The sequence below is a fragment of the Lepisma saccharinum genome, chromosome 3, assembly GCF_977018435.1.
Source record: "Lepisma saccharinum chromosome 3, izLepSacc3.1, whole genome shotgun sequence".
NCBI lineage: Eukaryota > Metazoa > Arthropoda > Insecta > Zygentoma > Lepismatidae > Lepisma > Lepisma saccharinum.
In genome coordinates this window covers 107,183,935-107,209,457 of record NC_139231.1, presented here as the reverse complement: position 1 = coordinate 107,209,457, position 25,523 = coordinate 107,183,935, and the positions used below count along the sequence as shown (strand labels likewise).

Below are 25,523 nucleotides of genomic sequence, written 5' to 3'. Positions count from 1 at the left end.
GAAATACCTGATATTAGGTCGACAATATGTAAGCTTTCTGGGGGAACTATATTTACAGTTCTTGATATTCCGTTTGCATTTGCAAATATGCAGATTTCTGAAGATACAAGAAAATATGCAGGTTTCTTGACAGAAATGGGAACGTTTAGATACAAAAGGTTATTTTATGGCTGTCGTAGTGGACCTTTTCACCTTGCGGAACTGATGCAGAAGACGCTAGGAGAGCATTATCAAACTGATGCAATATGTTATTATGATGACGTAGTGATTGCAAACGCTACCGAGGAAGAACAACTGAGAGTGTTGGATTCTGTCCTGGGAAAGATGAAAGACAAAGGACTGACGTTTAGTTATCGAAAGTCACGTCTCTTCAGAAAGAAAATTGATTTTCTTGGGTTTACAATTTCAGAAAATACCATATCTTGTGCGGAAAGTAAGAGGAAACAAGCAGAGCAATTGCAGCGCCCGAGAAATATCAAGCAGGTTAGGAGACTAGTAGGCTTCTTAAATTTTCTGTCGGATTTCATAAAGGACCAAGCAAAGATATCCAAACCGATCACAGACTTGTTACAAGGGAATAGGAAATTTTGTTGGGGAAAAGAACAAGAAGAGAGTTTGCAGAAGATGAAGGATGCAATTGTAAATAGTCCTGATCTCAAGATTCCTGACGTTTCGAAACCGTTTCACTTGTTTGTAGACTGCTCTGACATAGCGCTTGGCTATATCGTCGCTCAGGAGGACGACAAAACGAGAAAATTGCAGACTGTTGCATTTGGGAGTAAGAAGCTGTCTGAAACTCAGCGTTCTTATTCTGTCACAGCGAAAGAGTTATTTGCGTTGACCATGGGTCTGGAGAAATTTGAATATTACTTTCTGCAAGCACCGGAAGTGATAGCTTACACTGACCATTCTGCGCTCGTGGATATCTTGAAATCTTCTCACATTCCGAGCCACATAAACAGAATGATAAACAGGGTGACCAGGTTTCCAGTTACAGTAAAATACATTGCCGGTAGAAATAACACAGCGGTTGACTACTTGTCGAGGATCGAAGCAGGATTCTCTGAGAGGGAGAATTACATTGGATCTTCGGATGCAGAAGAGAATTATCCGATAGAGGATATCAAGCCTGAAGGATATTTCAGATTAGAGATGCCTGATGGGACGATAATGGAACATCATGATATTCCTAAAGTCGAAGGCAAAGTGTGTCAGAAATTCGACCGGAAACAGAAAAGGAAAACGGAAGCGATGTTTACAGATGCAGCTGGCAACACTGTAAATGGAAGACAGACGGACGGACAGACAGAAACTTCGCCGCCCGTAGATCTTAATGATAAAGATATGTGGAAAGGAGAACAACAGAGTGATCCTTCCTTGTCGAAATTAATTGGATGTTTAAATGGAGAAGAAGTTGAAATAAAGGATTCTCGAGAGAAGAGAAAATTTGACTTTTATCTACAACATTCCTGTCTCGACGATGATGGACTGCTTTACCGTTTCGTTGACGAAAACACTGGACTTTATCCACCGTTTAGTTCCAGATTGAAGCTGTGGGTACCAGAGAAGTTGAAGAGTGAAGTACTTAAATCTTCGCATGATGATTTATTATCTGCGCACTTAGGACATGGAAAGACATTGTTTAAGGTCCTAGAGAATTATTCTTGGGACGGAGTAGTCAAAGATGTCAGTAACTATTGCAAAAGTTGTACCACTTGTCTTCAGTATAATCCTGACAACAGCAGAAAGATGGGATTTATGAACTCGAGGAAATCTACTGCGCCTGGATACAAAGTGTTTCTGGACATTTTTGGACCACTGCCTACAAGTACGAAAGGGAGATACAAGTACTGTTTAGTCATTCAAGATGAGTTCTCAAGGCACATTAGTTTGACACCGCTTAGAACTACAACGGCGAGGACGATCTCGCAAGCATTCTTGAAGTACTGTTTTCAATCAGGGTTCCCGAAATACGTTGTCAGTGACAACCAGAGTGTATTTCGAAGCAAACTGTATTCACAAACGTTGCGTTCTGTGAATTGCAAGCCGGTCTATATTACGCCGTATAGACCGAAGGGAAATAAATCAGAAGCAGCGATTAAGATAATCAAGCAAGCACTTGGGAAGTTCTGCAGAGAACACTCCTCGTGGGCTGAAAACTTGGACGCGATAAGTTTTGCCATTAATAATGCAACGAATTCGATGACTGGATTGAAGCCGTCATTTTTGTTCTTTGGACGTGATTTGTACACACCGCATGACACTCGGAAAATGGAGCTTCAGAGGGAAGATGGAACCGGGGAAGACGTCACGGCGGAGAGACAGATGGATTACGTCATACAGTTAAAGGAAAGAATGGGCGCGGCTTTCGAATCTGCAAGAGAAAAAGAGGAAAATACGAGGCAAAAGGCGTCAAGGGCCTACAATAAGGGCAGAAGAAGGGTTAATCTTCGTGTCGGAGATCGAGTACTGGTTCAAGAGCATAGAATTTCGTCTGCTATTAACAAGCAAACTGCGTGCTTTTTCCCGAAATTCAAAGGGATCTACAGAATTCTGAAATTCACTACTCCAAATAATGTTGTTTTGGAGAAGGAGGGTGAGGGAAAGAGAGTTCTAGCTAACGTTGACCAGCTGAAGGTCATTCCGAGAAGAAATTTGAGAAGTGTGAGGGAAAGCACTCGTCCCTAAATTCTACCCTGAGAATCCATCTCAAGGGGAGGGGGTAGAAGGGCTGTGAAAATTGATGAAAAGGAAGCCGAGTGACCGACTTCTTGTTTGTACAGTTAATTAAGTTCCTGATTTATTGTCGCTACACATTTGAGTTCTGGTAAATTTATTTCATGTGAATGTAAGATTTAAAATTATGGACTGTTGTATTTTATGTTATGTCAACCTTTTGCCGATAAAGGGTGTTGACAATTGTCAACATGAAGACATGAGAATTTCATCCGTAAGAGAATGCTGAAGGATGGCAGTTCGATGCCCGGAAAAGGAAGGGAAAGAAAGTTTCCTTATAGATGGAAAAATTAGAAAGCCATTTTAAAGTCGGGTCGTGTGATCGAACGATAGAACTTTTGAAAGCATTTGAAGCTGAAATTCGGCAGGAGTCGAACCGAGTACCGCGGATGTCCCAGACGCAAGGACTAGGGGACTAAGGAGCCGGAGGTTCTTCGGATGGACCGAGGAGGAGGCTGAGTCGACCCTAGAGCGGGAGCCGGACATGTTCTTTGGAAGGTGGAGGAGCTGAATCTGTCTGCACCTGGGAGCAGTCCTGATGACCAGATGACCGAGATGTCCAGGAGGTTACAGGATTCCGGAGGAAGAATCCGTGTGGAAATAGGATAGTTAGTGCAGTGAAATTTTAACGTGTAGTGAAAATAACGTTATCAGTGAACTTTTCTTTTTCAGATACAGTGCTTAACTTTTCTCAGTGACTTTAAGACAATTCACACAGACTGAAATTTAAATTTCAGATTGAATTGTAACGCTGGGGAGGGGGAATCTGTTACCCTGCCCCCGTGTCAGGGCAACAGTGTTTTTTTTTTCTTATTGAAATATTTATTAATATGTTAATTAATTGTGTAATCAAGTGTATAAACATATATATGTGTGATTAGTGTAAATCAATTTATTATGCATTTTTAGATTCGTATTATTCCATGTATAAATACCATGTAGCTATCTGTTCTTTCTTCGTGTTTCGAACGTTCAGAGGAAAAGGCGGGCAGTTTAGCTGTTAAAGATTAAAAATTTTGAAAGAAGGGCGGTTGGCAACAGACGCCAACCAAACGTATATAAACTCCCAGATGAGAGTAGGGGAGGTCGGCTGTTGGATCTGAGACTTGGAAGGGAGAGGCTGTTTTTTGCTTCGGTCGGCTAGGACCGGAGGACAGGTCTCCCGAAACGGATGCTGTAAGAGATTGGATTGCCGGGCAAGCTAGTGCCTTGGTGTCCAGTTTACAGGTAAAAAGGTAGTTTGTACTGGATGTTATTTTGAAGTAATTACGGTGCGCCGGGCAGCCTAGTGCCTTGTCACCGTGGAGGTAGAGAAATGTACACGTCGGGCGGCCTCGCGCCTGTTAAGACGTTTCTTGGAGTAACGCGAGTCTACCTTGTGACAAGCGTACTCCTGATGTAATTCATGAAATGTAAAGCATCCAGGTACAAACAATAGAGATTCCAACATCAAAATTAGAGTTTTGGCCCGATAAATAATTAGAGAAATGAACGTTCGGATACGACTTGTATATACTTCAAATTTTACTTTAATTAAACTATAGAAAATATCCAAAATTTCCGTTTTTAATTTCACACATGCTGGACAAGGTAATTTATCCCCCTGATCATAAAGGTTTCGCAAAAGGTTTTCCGTTGTCTCTTGTAGTTAATTATATAATTATGTTGACTTGTAGCAACCCACGTGCATTGTCGTACAAAGAAAGATACCCCTAGACAAATCTGAGCCGAGTACGAAGTGCACCGAACCTCGAGTGCGGAAGTAAAGTGTGGGGGGGCCAGGCGAGTAACAATATTGTCTGCCTCACACTCTCTCATCTCAAATTGCAACGCCACGCCAGTGTTGACAACTACTACCAAATAATTTACACGATATTTTTCGTGAGTTTCCATACAAACAAATTCAATAAACTGATGTTTTTTCGATAACACTTATGTCAAGAAAGCAATGAAACACTCTTCTGAGACCTGCAAATAGCAAAAACGTTAAGTCCTAAATGCTATCAAACTCAAAATACTATTTTTATTAATATGATACATAGTCAAAAAAAGAACCGGCGTATTTTATTCCTGTTCTAATGACTTATTATTCCAATGCTTCATATAATTTTAAGCTTCAAGTCAGTTATTTTATTCTACCGTGAATAATAATTTTTATAACGAAGTTGGTATCACTTTTCTGTTAGTTTCGGAGCTTTTCGGAACATTTTCCATTTGTGTGGGAAAAACGAGTGGTTCAAGTAAGAGTTCTCTTTTGTTTGGTGTGCTGAGAATTTACCAAAACAAACATGGATATTTCAAATTGTGTACGGGAAACTGTAAGTAATAGCAAGTTATATCAATAACGTGACCAAGAATTTGAACTAACAAGCATGGCTGTTGAGAGAGGAATTGGGGATTATTATTATTATTATTATTATTTAAAATGCCCTTTCTCTCCTAGAAAAGGTGGCCGCGGTGGCTCAGTCGGTAACGCGTCTGACTACCATGCTCAAGGTCCCGGGTTCGATCCCCGGCCGGTTCAAATCCGGGAACTTTTCTAACGATGGAAGCGGCCCCGGCGCCCACCCAGCGTCGAATAACATGGGTACCTGGGGGAAACCCTGGGGGGTAAAGGCGGTCAGGGGCGTGATGCTGATCACATCACCCCCACTCACGACCGGATCAAGAAAGTGTGGGGCGTTACCCCCACACCCCCTATACGCCTTCATGGCGTTGTGCTAAGCACAGGGGAGCACTTTACCTTTTTTTTTTTCTCTCCTAGAAAAACTGGGACAACAACCCCCTCTCCCACTCTTTCGGAGTACTGCATTGCTTGCCTTCCCCTTAAGACCAAGCTTCGCCACTGCCTGCTAGGAACATCTGTTGATAGAGCATGCAATGTTAATTGTACATTAACCAATGTCCAATTAACATTGAATGCTAATAAGAAACCATTGTCACTAACATTCACAGAATCTGTTGATAGACCATTACAATTAAGTATGTTTCCCATGCTATGCAATGCAAAGTGTAAGTGTTCATGCATAATTTCCATAAATACTTTGGGGATTTGCAGCTCTGAGGTTATTGTGGAGCTGCCCCTGCCCTGGTCTATCAGTTCGCGAAAAGGTGGTTCATTATGTCCCTGAAAACGTTCACTTTTGTCATGTCCTGGAAAGTGTTGCCAAACATTTTACGCAGTGTTCTAGAAGTCGCTCAATCAAAACCTAACATTGATCCTTACTCTAATGGTGAAGTATGATCATTCAACACGCCGACAACCATTTTGTTCTGCTAAACATTGTGACGTAAGACATAACGAATACTTGAAGCATATTAAGATTGTGTAATTAGTAGATCTCAAGAATAGGCAGGTCGATTTAATGCAACAGAATTAGTTTCATTTTACGGTAAGATTTTCAAGTTTCGCAAAATATCTGCAAATCCTCCTTGTCTCTTGTAAGCCACCAGTAGGGCCGTTTCCTGGATGTTTCTTTGTGCTTATCGCATTTCGATTTCATAGTTTTATCTTCATCGTTGCGATGAGCCAAGAAAAATGAAAACTATGCTAAATATAAAAAATACAAATGTTTGACCACAAATAATCGCCACTGAACTAAGGTAAACGTGTATGCTTATTTATATATACGAGTATCTATAGCGGATCAATTTTTAGTGTATCAAAACTCAATAACATGAAATGATTACATTCGCAAAGATATTTTCAACATTCCATGTATCTACTCGATATTGATATTTAAACGATAACAAACTTATCATCTAATTTAGAACAGCTCATGTGTTTGGGTGTAGCTTTTATCTTAATTTCCAAACACATATACTAAGTCTTTTGAAGTACTGTGCGAAACAGCTGTTCATGACAATTTTATTTTCTTTTGTGTATATCAATCGACAAAGTCTTCTCTTCAACCATGTGTTTCTCGGTGAAGAAGTAGTTACCATTTGTTCTTAGATGATCAAACGACAGGGTTATCGAGTAGACATTATCAGTGAAGGTGATGATGGGGAGACATTTGCCTTCGAAATTAAGTCTGTACCAAAATTTTCTGGAATCTTTTCTTGTGCCGACATACAGCAAGCAATATTTGGTATACAAGAACTCTCTTTTCTGCATATAAATGAACGCACCCCAATTGGAAACCTGAAATACATGAAGATCGCCTATGGAGTTGGATTCCAATGTCCATTTGACACCGGTGGTTGAATCGGGACACTGTATCACTGACGGGTTTATGGAGTGTTCCGTCTGCAAGTGTTCTACGACAGTTTCCAGACCCACAAGTGATCTACACTCGTCGACTGGACACTCGAAAGGATTGTAGAGGCAGAAGGATTTGTGAGAGACCACATTCCCAGAGTTTACGAACTTCTCGCAGCCATGTCGCTGATTGGGACAAGGCAAAGAGACGTTTAGCAAGGATTCCAAGGCGTAGTTCCTGGCTTCTGCGAATTGACCTCGACACACGGGGCAATGCGAGCACTTTGCCCTGCAACTGTCGCAGATGCTGTGCCCCTGTGCACACATCCTTATCGGCGACTCGAAGGTGGAGTAGCACACTGGACATTCCAGCATCTTCCATGCTTCTGAGGAAGTCAAGAACGTTGGAGGATTTTGGGATATTCGGTTCTGAAAATAAGGACAATAGGTTGAATACGAAGGACGATGATATGGAACCACTATTTTACAGCCTTTATGCAATCAGTTTGATTAGTGATAATGAATTTTGTTGTCACCCGCATACATTTAGTTACGGTGAAATCATTCATTATCACACTAATCAAATTGACCCGTTAAAAGATGTAATATACGGGTTTCTTTGAAGCAGCCAACGTGACATGATACACTTTATCTTAAAAGTTTAATATTTCTTAGCAGTGAATTAATACCTGCAATTATCTCAAGAAAACTATTGGGCGCCTCCAGGAACGTCAACGCTGGAGCAAAGTGAAGTATCTTGGTTTGACGTGTTTATGACATTTCCGGGACAGAGAGTTGAATAGCAATGAGCTACAACTGATAACAATTTACAATCTTGGGAAGCATGCTTTTTACACTGCGCATCAAACTTGAGGGAAGGGCTACGAAAGTTAACAAGGAGATGTATTCATATTAGGGCATTCCATCTCAAATCAACCAATTTTAAAATAATTCGTTGCATGACCATTTTAGAAAATCTTCATTCTTAGTACATAAGTTTGTACATGTTTCTGGATATCAAAACCAATGTTCAAAAAAAATATTGTCTTTAGTTCTCCTGGGGCAGCCATTTTTCCAACATGGGGCATGGCTTTTTTTGCTCATGTAGCAGTTTACAGAAACCTTGATATCTCAAAAACTATTAAAGCGAGCGACCTGAAACAAAATTCATTTTGTAGCTAATGAAGTATAATTTCAGAATTTTTCAAGAGGACCTATCTGAGATATGTTAAACTGTCAAAATTCAATGAATGGCTATGTTTGGGCCTATACTGCAAAAAAGGTTTGCGTTTCTAAGCACTGATATTTTATTTGCAGACAACCTGCAGGTAAGTCTACACATGAAAAAAAATTTCAAGCCTTACACTAAACCCCTTCATTTAAAACATCGGGCTTAAAAATCCAAATTTGTAACTATTGTTACCCAAATTTCCATCATAATTTTCGTACTTAGGATGCAATTTTTAGCAAAACATACTTGAATATCATAGAAATTATACTTCATTAGCTATAAAATGAATTTCGTTTCAAGTCTCTAGCTCTAATGGTTTTTGAGATATTAAGGTTTCTGTAAACTGCTACATGAGCATAAACACCATGAGTCATGTTTGAAAAATGGCTGCCCCAGGAGAACTAAAGATAATATTTTTTGAACATTGGTTTTCATATCTGGAAACATGTACAAACGTATGTACTAAAAATAAAAAAATTCGAAAGTGGTCATGCAACCACCATTGGATGGTTTGGAATGGAATAACCCATTAATTTATATCAATAACTGTGAAAAATGTGATGCTATTTACAATTATGTAAACGTTGTTGGCTTTAAACGGAAACCATCTATTACACCCTTAAAACTATGCTGCACGTGCCCCTGTTTGTCATGTTGTTACAAGCAGACGACTATCTTGACCGCTGGTAATGAGTAAAATCATTGCTGACTGAAGTAGGAATTGCTACCTCGCAATAGCCATGTACTTGCAGTAAATTTTCTACATCGTTTTCCTCCAACGTTGAGCGTCTCTGGATGCACCCATGGCTATTTCGAAATTTTCAGTCAAAGTGGGGTTGGTTTTTCGATAGATTCGTAGATAATATTGCCAATGTGATATTTCTTTGAATATATTTCACAATTTTAGTATCATATTTTTTAATATAAAACTCAAGATTTTAAATACATTTCTCTCTTCTCAGCCATTTGGTTCCTTACACTGATTAAAGAAATTGGTTGTTCCGTGTATTTAATTTCCGTTGCTTATTAGTCTTCCACGTTAATCATGACGGAGAAGATGAGGAAAGGGGAAGGTTAAGGAAGCCATTTGCCTGCTGCGACTGAGAATAAATACTGAATAATTTTGGCCAGCACTGCCGATCGAAATGAGCATATCACTCAGAATCTGAACGGAAAGTTTATATCGGATCATGCACGATTGGCTATCGGTACAAGTAATATTGTGTTACAGTACTCTGTACCTGTAGGTATGTGTAAAATTACCACATTGACACATCACTGAGCAGTAAATTTCCTATAAGTTCAGACTGTGCTGACATTATACTTGTACAGTCACGGACACTACTGGGTTGTAACTGACCATATACGTTATGAGATTGCTACAACTCAGAAGTGACCATGACTGTACACAACTATTATATTGATAATAAAGTATTTGTACATCTTCCTGGCTAATTCTAAACTTTATTAGGACCTTCTTAGTGGTGTAGTAGTCCGAGTCCTATCGGCGGATGGAGGTACAGGTCAAACTCCACTTTAAACTATCATTTTCAGATTAACTTATATGAGCTTTAAATGGATTTCGACAATTTTTTTAAACATTTTTTTTTAGTTATCAACTACCAGTCATAAATAGTTCGTAACTTACCTGCAGTAGTGTGGAAGTACTATTCGCTCTTGTTTGGTTTGTGGCAGTATTAAATTGTGGACCTTGTGCGGTAGGAGTGTCAAATATTCCAAAGAATCTAGATCTTCTCTCTTCTGAGGAACCTGGATTGTTGGAAGCTGAAGAATCAGCGGCAGCATTTAGAGAAGAATTGGTTACAGCGGGAAAAGCTGGCCCACCCGTGGATGTCAATACTCTTGTACAAGTTGAACTCTTGATTGTAGCCATTGATAAAGGTCGTGCACCAGGCCTGTTACCAATTGAAGGTAAAACTCGAGTCGTGTTTCCAAAGGAAGGGGAATTTCCAAGTGTTCCAATGCAGAAGAGATTTGAAGGACGTGGCTCACCGAAGGAGAAGACTCTTCCCGTTTCACTAGATGATCTTGTAGTCGTGCTTGAAAATTTGGACAGAGGCTGCGAAGCTGAGATGCTGGTTGGAGACGCGAAAGTGAAGCTGGCTCTTAAAGTTGCATCCGTAATTGGTGCCACAGCTACGGTCGTGGCTGGGAACCCAAAGCTAGAACCTAGAACTGAACTTGCAGTAGTGAACAAGAAACTAGAATCTGGAACTGACTCTGAGCATGTGGTCGAAAGTGCAAATCCGGCACCGTTTTCTCCATCACTTGTCATAGCTTTGAAAAAATCTGTGAATGACGTCAACTGCAAAGACAAGAAGAAAATACATGAAGATCGATATTAACATTTCCTGTACTCGGAATCATTGAACTATTAACATTTTTTCCGTTTTGCTTCCTTGTTAAGAGCGATAAAATCAGTGCCGCCACCTAGTGCCTGTCTTGGACAATGTTCCTATCGGTAGCCGGACAATTGCGATGAACGTAGTTAGAAGTGAAAGGGTGCGTGGACAATTGCGATGACATTTTAAATATTCTATCAAATTGAAGGTTGACTTAACACCCCGTGCAATACCTCTTACAAGAGACTTACGTATGCGAACTTGATATTTTCGGCTGGGAATTTGACTCAATCAAATTTTTGAACATGGGCTAGAGCCAACAGACACCTTTTGAAGTCACCCGTCTGTTCTCTCATAAGTGCAAATACACTTCAACTCTCTCGTCGAATTTAATGTCACGCTTCTTCCTTTTCTGACCTTCTAGATTAAGTTCCATCCGCATGTACTTGATGTTGGTGTCTTCTGCTTGGCTCTTGCAGCTGGCCAGAACATCATGAATTTTTGGATGCGATCTTCCAAGCCACCTATTTATTTTGATGTTTCAACCTTCTACAGCATTAGGTGGCGTCTTTGGTTAGGTTAGGTTAGGTCTTGATCGTCACAATTGTCCTACCGTTAATTTGTAAAATGACCTTCACCGTCAAAATCATCGCAATTGTCCGCCATTGCAATTGTCCTACATTCCTATCGGCGTTACTATTCTGTGAGACACCAAAGCTTAAGTGTTCGGTGATACCCCGGTTTCCCTTATATCTTTAGGATCTCAGCTTGTAGAGAATTTTGATGAGAAATGGCATGATCGGGACACGCACTGAAATATACCATAGAACAAACTTATTTTCATTCAACCTATATGCACGTTTCATAAATAAAAAAAATCAGCGGAGTTGAATTATATTAATTACATATATACGAAGTCCTCTAAGGTAGTCTTCCACAAACCCCCAAAGGAAGAAATTTAACGGCCTAAAATCGAGAGGTTGTCCCCAGTGGCCATAGTTCATACGTAGTTATAAAGGAGGGAGAAAACTTTTGTGTATGCTTGCTTATATAACAACATTGTCATGAAATTTGTATGTCAACGATTTTCAAATTTCTCTGCTCGTGGAATAATATTCTTTGTTACATTTTTGTTTTTATCGTTCTGCGTGTGTAACGAATCGAAGAGTTTTGAATGGAAAATCCTTGTCAAATGCAGCATTTCGAACCCACAGGTGGATCATTATAAAATTTGTGATTGTAATACATAAATAATAAATAGAAAATGTATATAGCAACTTGAGCAATTTCAAGCTAAGTAAACACGGGCAATAAATACTCATTGCTGTGGAGGCAAAGAGAAGACTACGGCCTCTGTAAATTGAATGGCAAGTGAATCTGAATATTTTGTAACTTCCTTATTATACGTCGCTTTTCCGTTTCTTTTGCCTTCTCGCGACGGTGAGGATGAATAATAAATAGATTAAATTGGTGAAGGGACACCAGGAAGGAACCTCCCGGGTTCTAATCCCGGTCTAGGGATTCATCAATTTCATCACATAATCACTCATCCCCATCTTCGCAAATTAGCCAAAAGTGGCACAAAGCGAAATAAAGTAAAGTAAATCAAATCGAAATGAAATCAACCAGGAAGGAGTCAAATCTGGATTCGAACTCAGAACTTTCGTTAGTGAGATCATGAGCCGAACGCTCCGCTACGAGGAGGTTGTTTTTTGCACTTCATAGATGTAATTTCAATTCAGTGACAATACAATGCATTTATTGTTTACAGGGGATTGAGGAAAAATAAGCCTAAGGTAAAGTTTATACATACCCATCCCAAGAATGTCTTAATATGGATAATGCACACACACACACACACACATACACAAAGAACAAACACGTGTGAACCCCCGAAAAACCAGAAGAACAAGTTTGCTATACTTACGGAATATTGAAAATATTTCACCACTCCCGTTGTCGATTTCTGTGTCACGGGAAGCTAATTACATGGAAAGCCCCAGTCTAGGACCGCACGTGAGCATGCATTTCTATGACGCCAGTGCTTTCTATTGGCTGTCTCCATCCAATCGATTCGTCCTTGTTTTCTGTCTCTTTCTTTGTAACAAGTTATATGTATTGATTACACACATGCAAGTCCATTGTCATGAGGAATGTAATGGAATTATAGACAATTCTATCACTATTGTTGATTTAATTTACAGTAATATATTACGAAATTTCTCGGGGTGTTGAATTTATAGGGATAGCCTATATTTATTATGAGCAGAAATGGCATATACTTCAAATAACTTGGTGAAGTGTAAATTCAGAAATTAAGGCTCTCGATGATTAAGGTTCTAGGTTCCATGGAGTAAATTTCATAGAATCATCTTTCATATTCGTCAACGCAATGAAACTAAAATGGTAGGCAAAATTGAAAAAAAAATATAAACCTTATTGCACATAGCCTCTATATTTTATTTTCCTTTTTCAACCCTTCTGCAATTCACTTAATATAAACATTACATTTACCATCATAATGCTCGCGGTGCGCAACAATATCTGACTAAAGCTATGGCAGGAGTGCATAACCATAATTAGAAAATACGCGATTCAGGCGTGGAGTTTTTATGTAAACCTTGAAAGCTTGCACTTTAATAGTTCCAGTAATATGTACACAATTATATGGCAACATTCTTAAAACATTTTGTAGGTTCAACTCGGGTCGATTGCGTTCAAGTTCCTGTTTATAGGTTGCAACACTTCAGCAAAGGTGACACACGAGGACTTAAATATCTTCCTGTGTAAGAGCCGCTTTAAGAAAGCATTTCCTTAGCATTTTTACCAGCAAAAGTGCTACGCAATTGAAAATCTTGTAGCATTTTTATAGCAGACAATACTTTACATGGAAGCATTTCTTGTAGCATTCCGGTGCAATTGCGATGCTAAGCGTGCACAGAACATTAGATAATATGTACAGTACGGAAAACATATTGAGTCACGGGGTTTTCATTCAATAAATAATAAATTTGAAGGGGAAGAGATGTAATTTAAAAGCGGAAATTTTAATTTAATTAATAAGATATTGTGTAAACAAACTGAATTTCTACACATTTCTCTGCACCATTAAGTAACCATGAATCTCAGCTATACCTAGGTATATTGAGATATTTCTGTCCATGAGCCTACAACCGTATGGTACGAAACGTGTTTCCTCTCGGTTGATAGAACACGGCAGGAGTACGTATATCATAGCGGTTTTGCATTTTTGTTGAAGTTTAGGCAACATTAGTTGCCCTGCCTTCTAGTTTTATTTGTGGCCTTTTTCCCCTGTCTTGGTTTGCTTAGTTTTGACAATTTCCCCCTTTCGCACTATTGTCGTGCAAATAGGGCATTTAACATTGCATTACATTGTAGGAGTTTGCAACGGGCTCAAGGAATCTGATCTATGTCAATGATTCAATGATGGGATCATTAACCTAAACACAAACCCCAATGCAACCCATTATATCGGTAACGCTGATAGCGGTGACAGGTATACTACGATGATAAATAAACTACCTACAATACCCCCAAATTATTGTTCCAGGAACCTAAGACACGCCCTTAATACATTCCATAAGACACTCACTCTTAATAGATAGGGACAAACCATATGTTATACCAACTCATCCACCAAACCTCTTCCCTCCGAGACCCCTTTTCGTTCCAAGTGAGTCAAAAGAACAGACCCTCAAAATTCCTTAGTTTTATAGTAACCCCCTTTTATTTCAACATTTACATAAGCACAGAGATTACCCGTAATGACCCGTCAGAGATGAACATTCCCCCTTTCTGGGAAAGAATGTTGACATTAATACACATATAACTAATCAACTACACACTGCATGATCATTTGGGCAGAAACGCAAAATCATAGATCCAAACTATATATTTTTATTCAGCATCAAGAACGTGTATATATTAATTACCAGTCTACAGTCTTCGCTTGATGTTACTCATCTAGGCCAATCGTGACCTTTTCCAATCAGTAACATTACATTCACCTACACGATGAGCAATAGCTTACAGAAATTTTAAATCAAAGCAAGCATGACACCAAGAAGAACCTAGTAGGATTTCAATTTTGACACTCTCAAAGAAATTTCCGTGACAGAGATATCCAATATACGTATATATAGCCCCAATCCCACCACTCACTGACATAAATGTTCTCCATGAAGGAAGCCCCGGAGGCGAAAAATGCCCGATTACGACCCCCCATGAAATCGTCCCAAAAGGCGGAGAAAATTAAAAAATCGCTCAATTAGCCCTTCCTTAAGGGTGAAAATGCCCTTTTCTCACGTCCTTAGCAACCGTTGCCACGGACATTTTTTTGCAGCACGCATTGTTTCCTTCAATTCTTAAGTGTCGAGATACATTATATTTCTCACAGATCAATAGCACACAGATGAATGAACTCCTGGCTTTGAAAAGGTGCCTGAAACAAGGGTGACATCTACATAATAAGGAGTTTCAGCCCAGATACAATTACGTTATACTCAATGCGTAAATATCTACATCGTGCTTGTTTTAACTAAATTTTTACGGGGTATAATGACATGCAATTCCTTAGAGCTTGCCGTGCCTGTTGTTGTCCATGGAAACGGACGTTGCTAGGGAACTTAAAGAAAGTTTATTTTCACCCCGAAAGCTACTTCGAATTTCAAAATACGAGCATCAGCATTTATTACAGAGGCAAGGTAGAGATTTGAGGGGAATGACGGAAAACAGTTATTATCCAATTACGTTCAAAAATGTGAAAATAACAAAATATGTAAATATTGAATTTTCAATTTAGTCGCTATTCAATTCGTTTATGCAAAACATCCAACTACTTATCTTGAAACGGTTATTACTTACTCAGTTCATTATTAAGAAAATATACAATAATATTTTGAATATTTATACCTTATTAGAGCCCATACACACATAAAGTTACTTTCTAAACTTTACAAATTAGTGAACTTGTACACATGTTCCCCATCATCCAATACAACATGCAGACATTTTCAAAGTCATTAAGGTCATTGAGGAACCCCATCTATAACGTGATTGCGCCCACAACGTGGCCGAAGGTCACGTATGCGAGCGTACAAGACGTGGCCAAAGACCACGTCAAAAGTACGCGAGTCAGGCAAATAAAACTGGTTAACAAGTAAAGAATTTTATCCCCTTTACAAAGCTGACATTTTCATATCAAAATATTCCACATTCACTTGGCTTCATTTTATACTGAATACCTTTTACAGAATTATAAATTGAATGCAAATGCACCGTGCATTAAACCTTGAAGTAAATTATAATTACTGTCCTTTTACATTAATTTTTGACTAGTCAATAAATTTCCCCCAAGATGGCTGCGCGACGCGTTATATTCCCGCCACGTTTTGCGGTTAGGCGAATTCGCGAATCATGGCCATGATTAATGTCACACGGATGTTAGCATATTAATTGAAGTGTTGATATATCACTTTATCCAAATTACAGGTGCAATATCACGATTGTCTCTCGGATGGATTATAATAAAGTGTACTGACATATCACAACTGTTTCCCACCAAAGACCGTAACGACTGTTTTCAGATCAAATATTAATTGTCACACGAACGTTCACATCAATGTTCATAGAATATCACACTTCGCAATCTTTAGCGTACATAACGAGCTAATCTGATTAACTTATAATCCCGGAATAACTGCGATTTCCATGGATTCTTCAGGCTCGTTAAATTTCAACGGCCATTCTCCATGCTTCCTCTTGACCAGCTCTCGAATCCGTTCCTTCTACCCGATTCCTCGGACACGATTCCGTTCTCCAAACCTCCATTGTTTTCCTAATACACCCATGAGTTCCTCGAACCGTTCTTTTTAACAGTTCATTGAAGACGATTCAATTCTCCCAACCTTCAAGGTCTTCCTTCGCTCTTGTCCAGATACATGTCGAAATTCTAATTAAGTTCGTATTTTTCAGATGTGTTAGTTTATTTAGACATTAATAATCCTTGAATTATAATAACATTTATAAGCAGTTCAACAAACACAACTTAATTATGCTAATACGATGTCAACCGTGAACTGATGACATCTATTGAGTATTCTTGGTACCAAAGAGCAACTCGGTCAGCTGTACCATATACAGCTGCCACCTGTGAGCAAACAAAGTACTCGATAGGCTTTAATGTCTTAAGAACAATCCTTTTGACAAATATATAGTTTTAGCCAGTGATCAGAACGCTACATTTTAAAAGTAGCTTCGCTACAGCTACAGCTACTCTTCCAAAATGTAGCTTCGCTACAGCTACAGCAACATTTACCAAAAAGTAACTCGCTACGCTAATCGCTATTTCGCTACTTTTTGCGCTACTTCTGCATAAAAAAACATAAAAAGAACCATGTGGATATTAAAAAAAATCCCCTTCTACTGGTAAATAGATTCTGTTATTTATTATCATGATTCCCGTCATTCGATAATTTTGATAGCTGTGTTACTTCAGTTACTTGTTTTTTACTATAGTTTATGAGAATAACATGCCTATGCAATTTGCATATCAATTCAAATTTGATATATGAATATTGTAATTAGGGTGTTACTCAAATTAATGATTACAACTATACACAAATGAAATTTGGTATGATTACGTATTTATGTTCACATCAACATATTTTTCTTGAGAATAAATATTTCATTTTTTAATAGACTGATATGATGGCAGCATTTTGAATGAACCTTTGTTTACAAAAGGGTTCCAGGTTCGATACCCAGCGGAGGCACATAATGGCTCGGATCCAGTCTCGATCAGCTTATCTATGCATAAAATGGACTCAAAACAAAAACTAGGAAAGGCGCCAAGTTGGGAGGATGCGATCCTCCTGCTCCTCCATTCCCCACACTGCTCATCATTCATCATTCTTCCTCGTTCTCACAATTAGCCGAAAGTGGCAGAAAGCGACTAGTATAGATAAGATAATAATTAAATAAACCATTCATCCTCATTGTCATGATTGAGAAGAGTTGAAGAATAGATAAGGAGGTAAATAGAAGAGGACAAATGGGTGGTGAACTATATCAAAGCGTTCGAAGATTAATATGGAACAGGGATGTACGTATGAAATGCAAAAAGGTAACATATAACACATAGAGAGACAAGAAAAAGATGCAGGCAGTGGAGATGAAATTTTTAAGGTGTCTATGGGAGAAGACTAGAAGGGATAGAATAAGGACTGAGGAGATCCGACAGACAGTGGGTGTGGTGGAAGCTTCAGGACAGGATAGATCAGGCATAGATGAGATGGTTCAGGCACATGAAGAGGATGGATGCAGAAAGACTACCAGTAAGAGATTATAATGCACAAGGAGTGGGAATAAGGCCAAGGGGGAGACCAAGATGTCGGTGGAAAGAGCAGATAGTGGAGAGTGTTAGGAGAAGAGGACAAGATTGTAAAACCGTGAAAAGAGAGGAGTGGTGGAAGACCAGGGAATAATGGAGAGGCTTGACTTCTATGCCGACCCAATCAGAGGCAGGAAACAGCGAAGGATGATGATGTCATGATTAGCAAAAGTTACAGAAAAGTGACGCAAAAGTAGGAAAAATACATGAATTTGAAAACTATGTATATTGTCGTTTCTGCAGGAAAGTCAATAACTCGTACGTACTTTTTACAATATGATACAATATATTGAGGAAACTGCCGTGCAAACCCGGTGTTCTAAACGTATTGTAATTTTAAAATTTGTGAACAAATATTTTCGCGAAAATAATTGTAATTCCAGAAACTCTATCATTCTTGTAACAATAATTTCTTGCTGGTGAGATCCTATATACTGACAATGATCAATGCTGTTAACGTACTGAACCATTTATTGCTGGCACTATTCCTTTATCAGTGCAGTGGAAAATCCATCGCTCGTTTTTGCACTGCAAGTTGTGTTTTACACAGCAATTAATGACATTTTGGTGCCTCTTACGCCATGGATATCCACAGGATTTGTTCCGGGGGTGATGCAAACGAGTCACTTTTTTCCAGCGGTGCAGCAAACGAGGCATGTTTCTCCCCAAAATAGCGATGCAGCTCAAAAAAACGTAGCTGTTAGCTGGAATATATTCATATGTCAGTTAGTTAGATATCCAGATACTAATTAAATAACATGTAGATATCTATAATCTACAATCTAGATAATCTGTATTTCCATGTAACAGAATTTGTCTTTATGAACCTCCTGCAAAATTAAAGGTTATTGTCGATTTTTTTCTGACGCTGTTGCCACATTCAAAATTCACCTCAAAATGCTGAGAGAAAATGTAGCTGTAGCGAAATTTTCGCTACAACTACAGGAATTTTGTATCTTCGCTACAGCTACAACTACAATTTTAAAAATGTAGCGTCGCTACAACTACAGTTACAAATTTTGTAGCTAGCTACTGTAGCGACGCTACAAGTAGCGCGCTATTTCTGACCACTGGCTTTAGCCCACAAACAAAATCAAAATATCGACACATAAAGACACTTATGACAAAGATCGTCATGTTATATTATACAGGTTGTTTCAATAAAAAGGTAACTGAAAATATCCAAAACACCATGATTAGTTGCAACACCCTGTACCACAATTAGGCGAAGTGGCTACACCTGATCGTTTTATTATATTACATACATTTGCCATACATGCTGACGAATGTAAGCATTGTATTTGTATCCCACGAGTCTTGCATCCCACTTCCATTAGTCAGAGGCAGCGACACTAGGGTCGAAGTGATAATTCGAAACGCATACTGTTCCGTGAGAATCACCCATTGAGTTGTGGCTAACGATGTCGCTTTGTAAGCAAGGATTCACGGATACGATTTCCAGTGAGAGAAAATTGCAGTGGTTCGTATCCTACTTCAAATTGCACATCTGGTTCTGATTAGCCTTTCTGAGCATAAAGTGCATTTAAACCTTAAGAAGTAATGTTCTGTGTAGATGTGAATATTACAACAAGAGGAAAATAGCGAAAGCTAATGTGTTCGTGTCATAAGCATCGTTACCTTTGAATTATTGGTGAAAGGGGGGGGGAGGGAAGTTCTGAATATAATACACAAGTATCTGTGTATTATACTTTCTTGTGTTATTAGCAGTATGCGAACTAACGGGCTGAATGCCGGGGAGTTTCCCCCATAAAACATGTTATCCCAGCAAAAGAAAATTATTTTTTATCCCTGGCAGGGATGTTTTTATCCCCTTCAAAGAAAATGGACTTGATAGTATACTATTTCTTAACTGTGTAACAAAGACAACAGAAAAATCATTCGTGTCCATTAATGGTCCAGTCATTAAAGATTTCCATGCCGACCTTGTGGATTAAAGCAGGACACCATTCTCCAACTGACCAACCTCACGGAACATAAAACAGAAAAACAAGAAACTTGCAGATGGATTAAATGGAAATTAAGTTTGAACCTGGAAATAAAAATTTGGTCAGTTTTCGGCGTTACTAGTTCGATAGCTCTGTTTGTGTCTGAGTGTGGGTTTTCTTAGAATGTAAATATACTGTTTCTAAATTACGTATAAATGTTATCATCAGATTTAATAACTTATGTTAGAACCAATGTTCTAAGGAAGGTACTTAGAACTGCAAGAAAATAGTTTAGTTTACTGGCTGGTAACATACACAAAAAAACTACTTTGCAAAATGAAATGACAAAAACGCCACTGAGTGGGCATCCCGCTGGCACATTGGCGTGTCCACTGGAGGGCTGGTGGAGGTAAATTAACCCCCCTTCTTTTAGTCCAGTATTCCTAGAAAAAGAAGAACGTCAAATGCACGAAAAGTTGGCAAAATGAGGACTGACTGGTAAAAACGTCGCTATACATAAAATTCTCTTTCGGAAATCCTGGGCACGCCACTGTTAGGGGAAAATCTTCTCCACTAACAACGCTTATGCTTCGTGGTAAAATGCAATCACATATCACATTTTCCCTGTAAATTCTAGCTATGTAAGTAACACCGAGTTTGTCCAAAGACGACGCACGAAAGTGTTTAGACAACGCAGCAAAAAAAAAAAAAATGTCGAGGAAAAGACGGAAGGTTCCAGAGAAAAAGCTGCAAGTTTTGACGAGGGGATTGGAAGGTGGGGGGGGGGGGGGGTTAATTTAGGTATGGCTACAAAATTTCGTTTCCTCTCTCTTTCTCTCTCTTTTCCACGAAGTACAGACCGGAAACTTTCCTCCAGGACAAGCCTATGAACCTGCAACCTGTATGATACTCTTGTGTACTGTAAAATATATCTCTTAGTATGTACAGTGGTTCGGATCCCACTTAAAACTGTAGGTCAATCCCGGCTAGCCTATCTGTACATAAAGTGAACTTAAACATCAATTCAAACTCAAAACTTTTGAACGCAAAAGCAGACTCAGTGGAATTGAGCAACATGTATAGGGTGTGTGTGAATTCTACATTGTGCCTCTACATCATCCAGATTGAGTTCCATACTTTGATTTCTTAAATTTATTTTAATATATTTGCTTGTCCTAATGGATTTTCTTCATATTTCAAATATCTTACCTATTATGTACAAATAACAGTTGCCTAGACAATTACTTCTTAAAATAGTTGACATGATAGTCGAGTGGCCGCGGTGGGTCAGTCGGTAACGCGTCTGACTACCATGGTCAAGGTCCCGGGTTCGATCCCGGCCGGTTCAAATCCGGGAACTTTTCTAACGGTTGGAAGCGGCCCCGGCGCCCACCCAGCGTCGAATAACATGGGTACATGGGGGAAACCCTGGGGGGTAAAGGCGGTCAGGGGCGTGATGCTGATCACATCACCCCTACTCACGACCGGATCAAGAAAGTGTGGGGCGTTACCCCCACACCCCCTATACGCCTTCATGGCGTGGTGCTAAGCACAGGGGAACACTTTACTTTACTTTTTACTTTAGTCGAGTTTGTTAAGAATTGAATGAAAGTAATTTCGTTCCATTGCTTTTATAAATGTATTTATGTAGATTTCTACTACTTAAGTAGTAGTACTTGTAGTAATAATTAAACTATAATAAATACTATACCATAAAAATAAAATGAAATTACAACTATATAATATAATAAAACTATAATATAAAATTATAATAATAATATATAAATAAAATATATAATAATTGGTAATGCGAATTTGGATAAACAGTTTTAGAAATACCCCCCCCCCCCCCGCTCGCTTGATGAAATCCTGCGTACGCTACTGGTTCTTTGTGAGCGTCCGTTCATTAATTTCATCATATAATAATTTATCCTCATCCATTTAGCAAAAAGTGGCAAAAAGCGAGGTACAATAACCCAAATCAAAAAATACATAAATAAGGAGAGATGGATCCGAATCCCTGATACTCCAAATTACTTGCTGAAAAATGATTTGTAGAGATGAAGTTTGCTGCACTCATTTTTCATCATGTTACTGTTGATGTCCAAATGTAAACTTCTTCCTATAATTTGCGACCAGTATTCTGTGTTGTTCTTTCCTGCTAGTATTCCATATGATCCGTCTTAACTACACTCTTTTCCTCGAATTGTAATGTTGTCGTCTGACTGCAGGAACTTTTCATCCTTCATGCACAACATGCACGCACACGTAGGAGATAAGAAGGGAAAGGGGGACAGAGTGTGAGAGATTGTACGTACAGTTGGTTACAAAACTATTACCAGGAAAATTGTTCATCATCGTTTCCATTTTGTTTTCTCTTTTAGCCCAAGTCTTTGCAAGCAATGAAATTGTGCTGGTACAATTTTTGTTACCTGGTTCATTGGGGTTTTGTTTCACTTCTTTGATCTCGCATTGTATAAAACAAAAGTAATAAACATTTGATGGACAATTTTGGTATTTTTTAGGCATCCAATTGAAACCTGTGCATAGCAGCTAATTATCTATTGTACTTCCCTCTTTCCCTCTGTCCCCTTGTACACAAAAATTAAACACTCAGCACCATCGCTTGTTGTTGATTGGTTATAGTGATACAAAATTGTTATAGATCATATATGTGACCACATATTTAGTAAATGAAAAATGTGCAAATTTGCTTGACATACCGTGGATACCAAAACATGGAAACCTTGTTCATTTCCAGTTTGTCTTTTACGCAGAAAAAATAGTCAGGAGCGAAAAGATAAAAGATAATGCCTCAAAATAAAGTTGAGAGAGTTTGTAGAGCAAAAGATTCAGCAATGTGTGCTGCATTTGCATTGCCCCTTCCGTGGATTCCCTTTCCCTCTCACGCATTCATTGGTCGAGTCCTTAAGAGTCACTACTTGAGCAGAGGACTGGTTTTCGTTCGCGCTGGGATAGAATACAAATGGAATTTGCAGAACACTTTTATGCGTCTTTTACTTTTCATCGGTACATTTCATTTTTCACAATCGTGCTGTAATAATACTGGCCCTAGTCAGAATTTAGTTTATGAAACAAAAGTGGATATTCCAAATCCAAATGAAAACTATGATGTTCTGTATTACAGCAGATACTGTAATTTACTGTAATGCTGGACACCGTTGCATATGTGGTGTTTTTCAAATTACTATAGAACGTTGGCAGAAAGGCTTCCAAATTGAGGGCAAATTATAATGTAAACTCCATGACTAATCGCACACCACCTTTCGTCCACATTTCATGTTTTATCCGAAAGGGATATTTATTAATAATAATAATAAATAATAATAATATTGGCAATAAATTAATATTACAGACATTTTTCTTTTGCATCTAAAATATGGAAAAGTTTCTCCAATAATTCACTTATGCTCAATGTATTCGATGTTTTTATTGTGGTTCTTAGAAAAGTATATTTCACTCAAAGTGTACATAGTTAAAGAATACTTTTCTGCATTTTCTTTTACTTTTTACATTATTGCTGACGGGTTATTTTGATTGTGTTTACCCTCTTATTAAGCAGCATTTGTCCAGCATCGAACTGCCGTGTTTCAGGTGACGTTTTCATCGACATCAAAGGCAGTGGTTCATAGTTGTAGCCATTCTTCTGATAATAAAACTTTTTTGCTTCACTTTCTGTTCCAAGATAGTACACGTCATACACTTGATTTTTGTAGACATACAAGAAAAACATTCCCCAATCTTGAATGTGGAAGCACACAGGGTTCACATTCCACTTGACTACTTTAATTTCCCAAGTGTTCCCCTGAGAATCAAAACTTGCCGACTTCACATGATTGGAGTGCGTTTCCAGGAGGTGACTCTCCATGTGTGCTTTATCTAAGCGGGTGTTCTTCTCACACATAGGATCATCATCATAAGGGCACTTGTAGTGAATGTAATCGCAGTTCTTCATATGCTGCGAGAGGTTGCTGCCTGGAAGTAGCACTGAGCATCCAAACTTCGAATTGGAGCATGGAAGAACCATTTTGGAAACTATATTCTCAACCGATTTGCTTCTGATAGCCTTTGCAAAATCTGGTAAAATCGTATTACATTTTGAGCACACACGCAATTTTCGAAGGCATTCCTCGCAGACCAGATGACCATTTGGACATTCGTATATTTCAGCCAGTAAAGTTTCCGAACACTCCACGCATCTCACTGCAGCCCACATGACACGCAGCTGCTTCTCTTCTACAGAACGTTGCATCTTGGACATCCTGTACCTGAAAGTAGAAAGACATGTCATCCTATTAATCTTGATAATTACGATTCGTAATCAAAACAAAATATCTTTATTTGCAAGCTATTTTGTTAATATGAGAGTGGTTATCAAGGCGTTCCGGGGTTCAATACACGGTGTAGGGACATAGCGGTTTGGGTCCCACTTTAATCTGCAGGTCCAATCTCGATTGATTAGGGTATGTGCATAAAGAGACTTGAAACAACCTTTGTAATATTCCGAGACTCCCTGAACATCTATGGCATACAATTTGCACTTCACTGTTATCTATTGAACACCTGTTTTGGGGAATAGATAGTTTTAAAATGTGACTTAAGATATTTTCATAACAACAAGTTTCCATACAACAATTAAATTCAGAAAATGTATAACAATTCATATATGAATGTAATTTACATCAACATTAAAGTGAGAGAGTAGAGTAGAGTAGAGTAGAGTAGAATAGAATATATATATATATATATATATATATATATATATATATATATATATATATATATATATATATATATATATATATATATACATACATATATATATATACCTATATATATATATAATATATATATATATATATATATAGAGAGAGAGAGAGAGAGAGAGAGAGAGAGAGAGAGAGAAGAGAGAGAGAGAGAGAGAGAGAGAAAAATTCTCTTATTTTTAATTCACTATTTGTCTTGCTGTTGTACTTCTTCTTATTTAACTTTTTCAACCATTTTTCAACCATATACCCCCCTCTCCCCCGCACTCACACACGTGCACACTTCCGTCATCCATTGGTTAATTCTTCTGGTCAAATTTCTCATTTGTATATCTCTCTCTCTCTCTCTCTCTCTCTCTCTCTATCTCTCTCTCTCTCTCTCTCTCTCTCTCTCTCCTCTCTCTCTCTCTCTCTCTCTCCTCCCTCCCTCCCTCCCTCTCCAATATAGAAAAAACTGGCGAAAGGACTCCAAGGGGTCACCGATTGTAAAGCCGCTTGCCCTTAGCCCTCGAAGAGCGCTGGCTCCTCCGTCATTTCTCCTTCTCTCTCATTTCTTGTATTTCCTGTGCCGATCTTGATACAGACCCCCTTTGTATTTTCCTGTCCATGTTTTTCAAATGCTCTCTGCGTATTTCGCTCTGTAAACTGGATATCTTGCTTTTTTTTCTTTGATGAAGAATACATTTTCAATAACAAATACTTTATTATAGGTGAACGATGAGGGTAGATTGATTGATTTATTTAAGTTGGCTTTTCTGCAACTTTGGCTAATTGCAACCATGGTGATATAAAATGAATGAAGGACAATCACAAAAACACACATGTAAAAAACATAACACAGGTGCCAT

General features: G+C 38.6%; 3 protein-coding genes across 3 annotated transcripts in view; 1 reads left to right on the top strand and 2 right to left on the bottom strand.

Annotated features, from left to right (window-relative positions):
- LOC145985280 (uncharacterized) overlaps nucleotides 1-12,512 on the bottom strand; it is a 40,643-nt gene extending 28,131 nt beyond the window's left edge. The window contains exons 1-3 of the mRNA XM_083119100.1: nucleotides 12,459-12,512; nucleotides 9,817-10,494; nucleotides 6,868-7,366 (exon numbers count right to left, since the gene is read on the bottom strand). Coding sequence (XP_082975226.1) covers nucleotides 6,868-7,366; nucleotides 9,817-10,464 — 1,147 coding nt within the window. The 5' untranslated portion in view covers nucleotides 10,465-10,494; nucleotides 12,459-12,512. The remainder of the gene's footprint in view (nucleotides 1-6,867; nucleotides 7,367-9,816; nucleotides 10,495-12,458) is intronic.
- The window catches only part of LOC145985281 (E3 ubiquitin-protein ligase SIAH1A-like), a 166,702-nt gene that overhangs the window by 5,430 nt on the left and 135,749 nt on the right, over nucleotides 1-25,523 (top strand). The window lies entirely within an intron of this gene.
- Nucleotides 23,331-25,523, bottom strand: part of LOC145985283 (uncharacterized) — a 16,491-nt gene continuing 14,298 nt past the window's right edge. The window contains exon 2 of the mRNA XM_083119106.1: nucleotides 23,331-24,177. Coding sequence (XP_082975232.1) covers nucleotides 23,424-24,170 — 747 coding nt within the window. The 5' untranslated portion in view covers nucleotides 24,171-24,177 and the 3' untranslated portion in view covers nucleotides 23,331-23,423. The remainder of the gene's footprint in view (nucleotides 24,178-25,523) is intronic.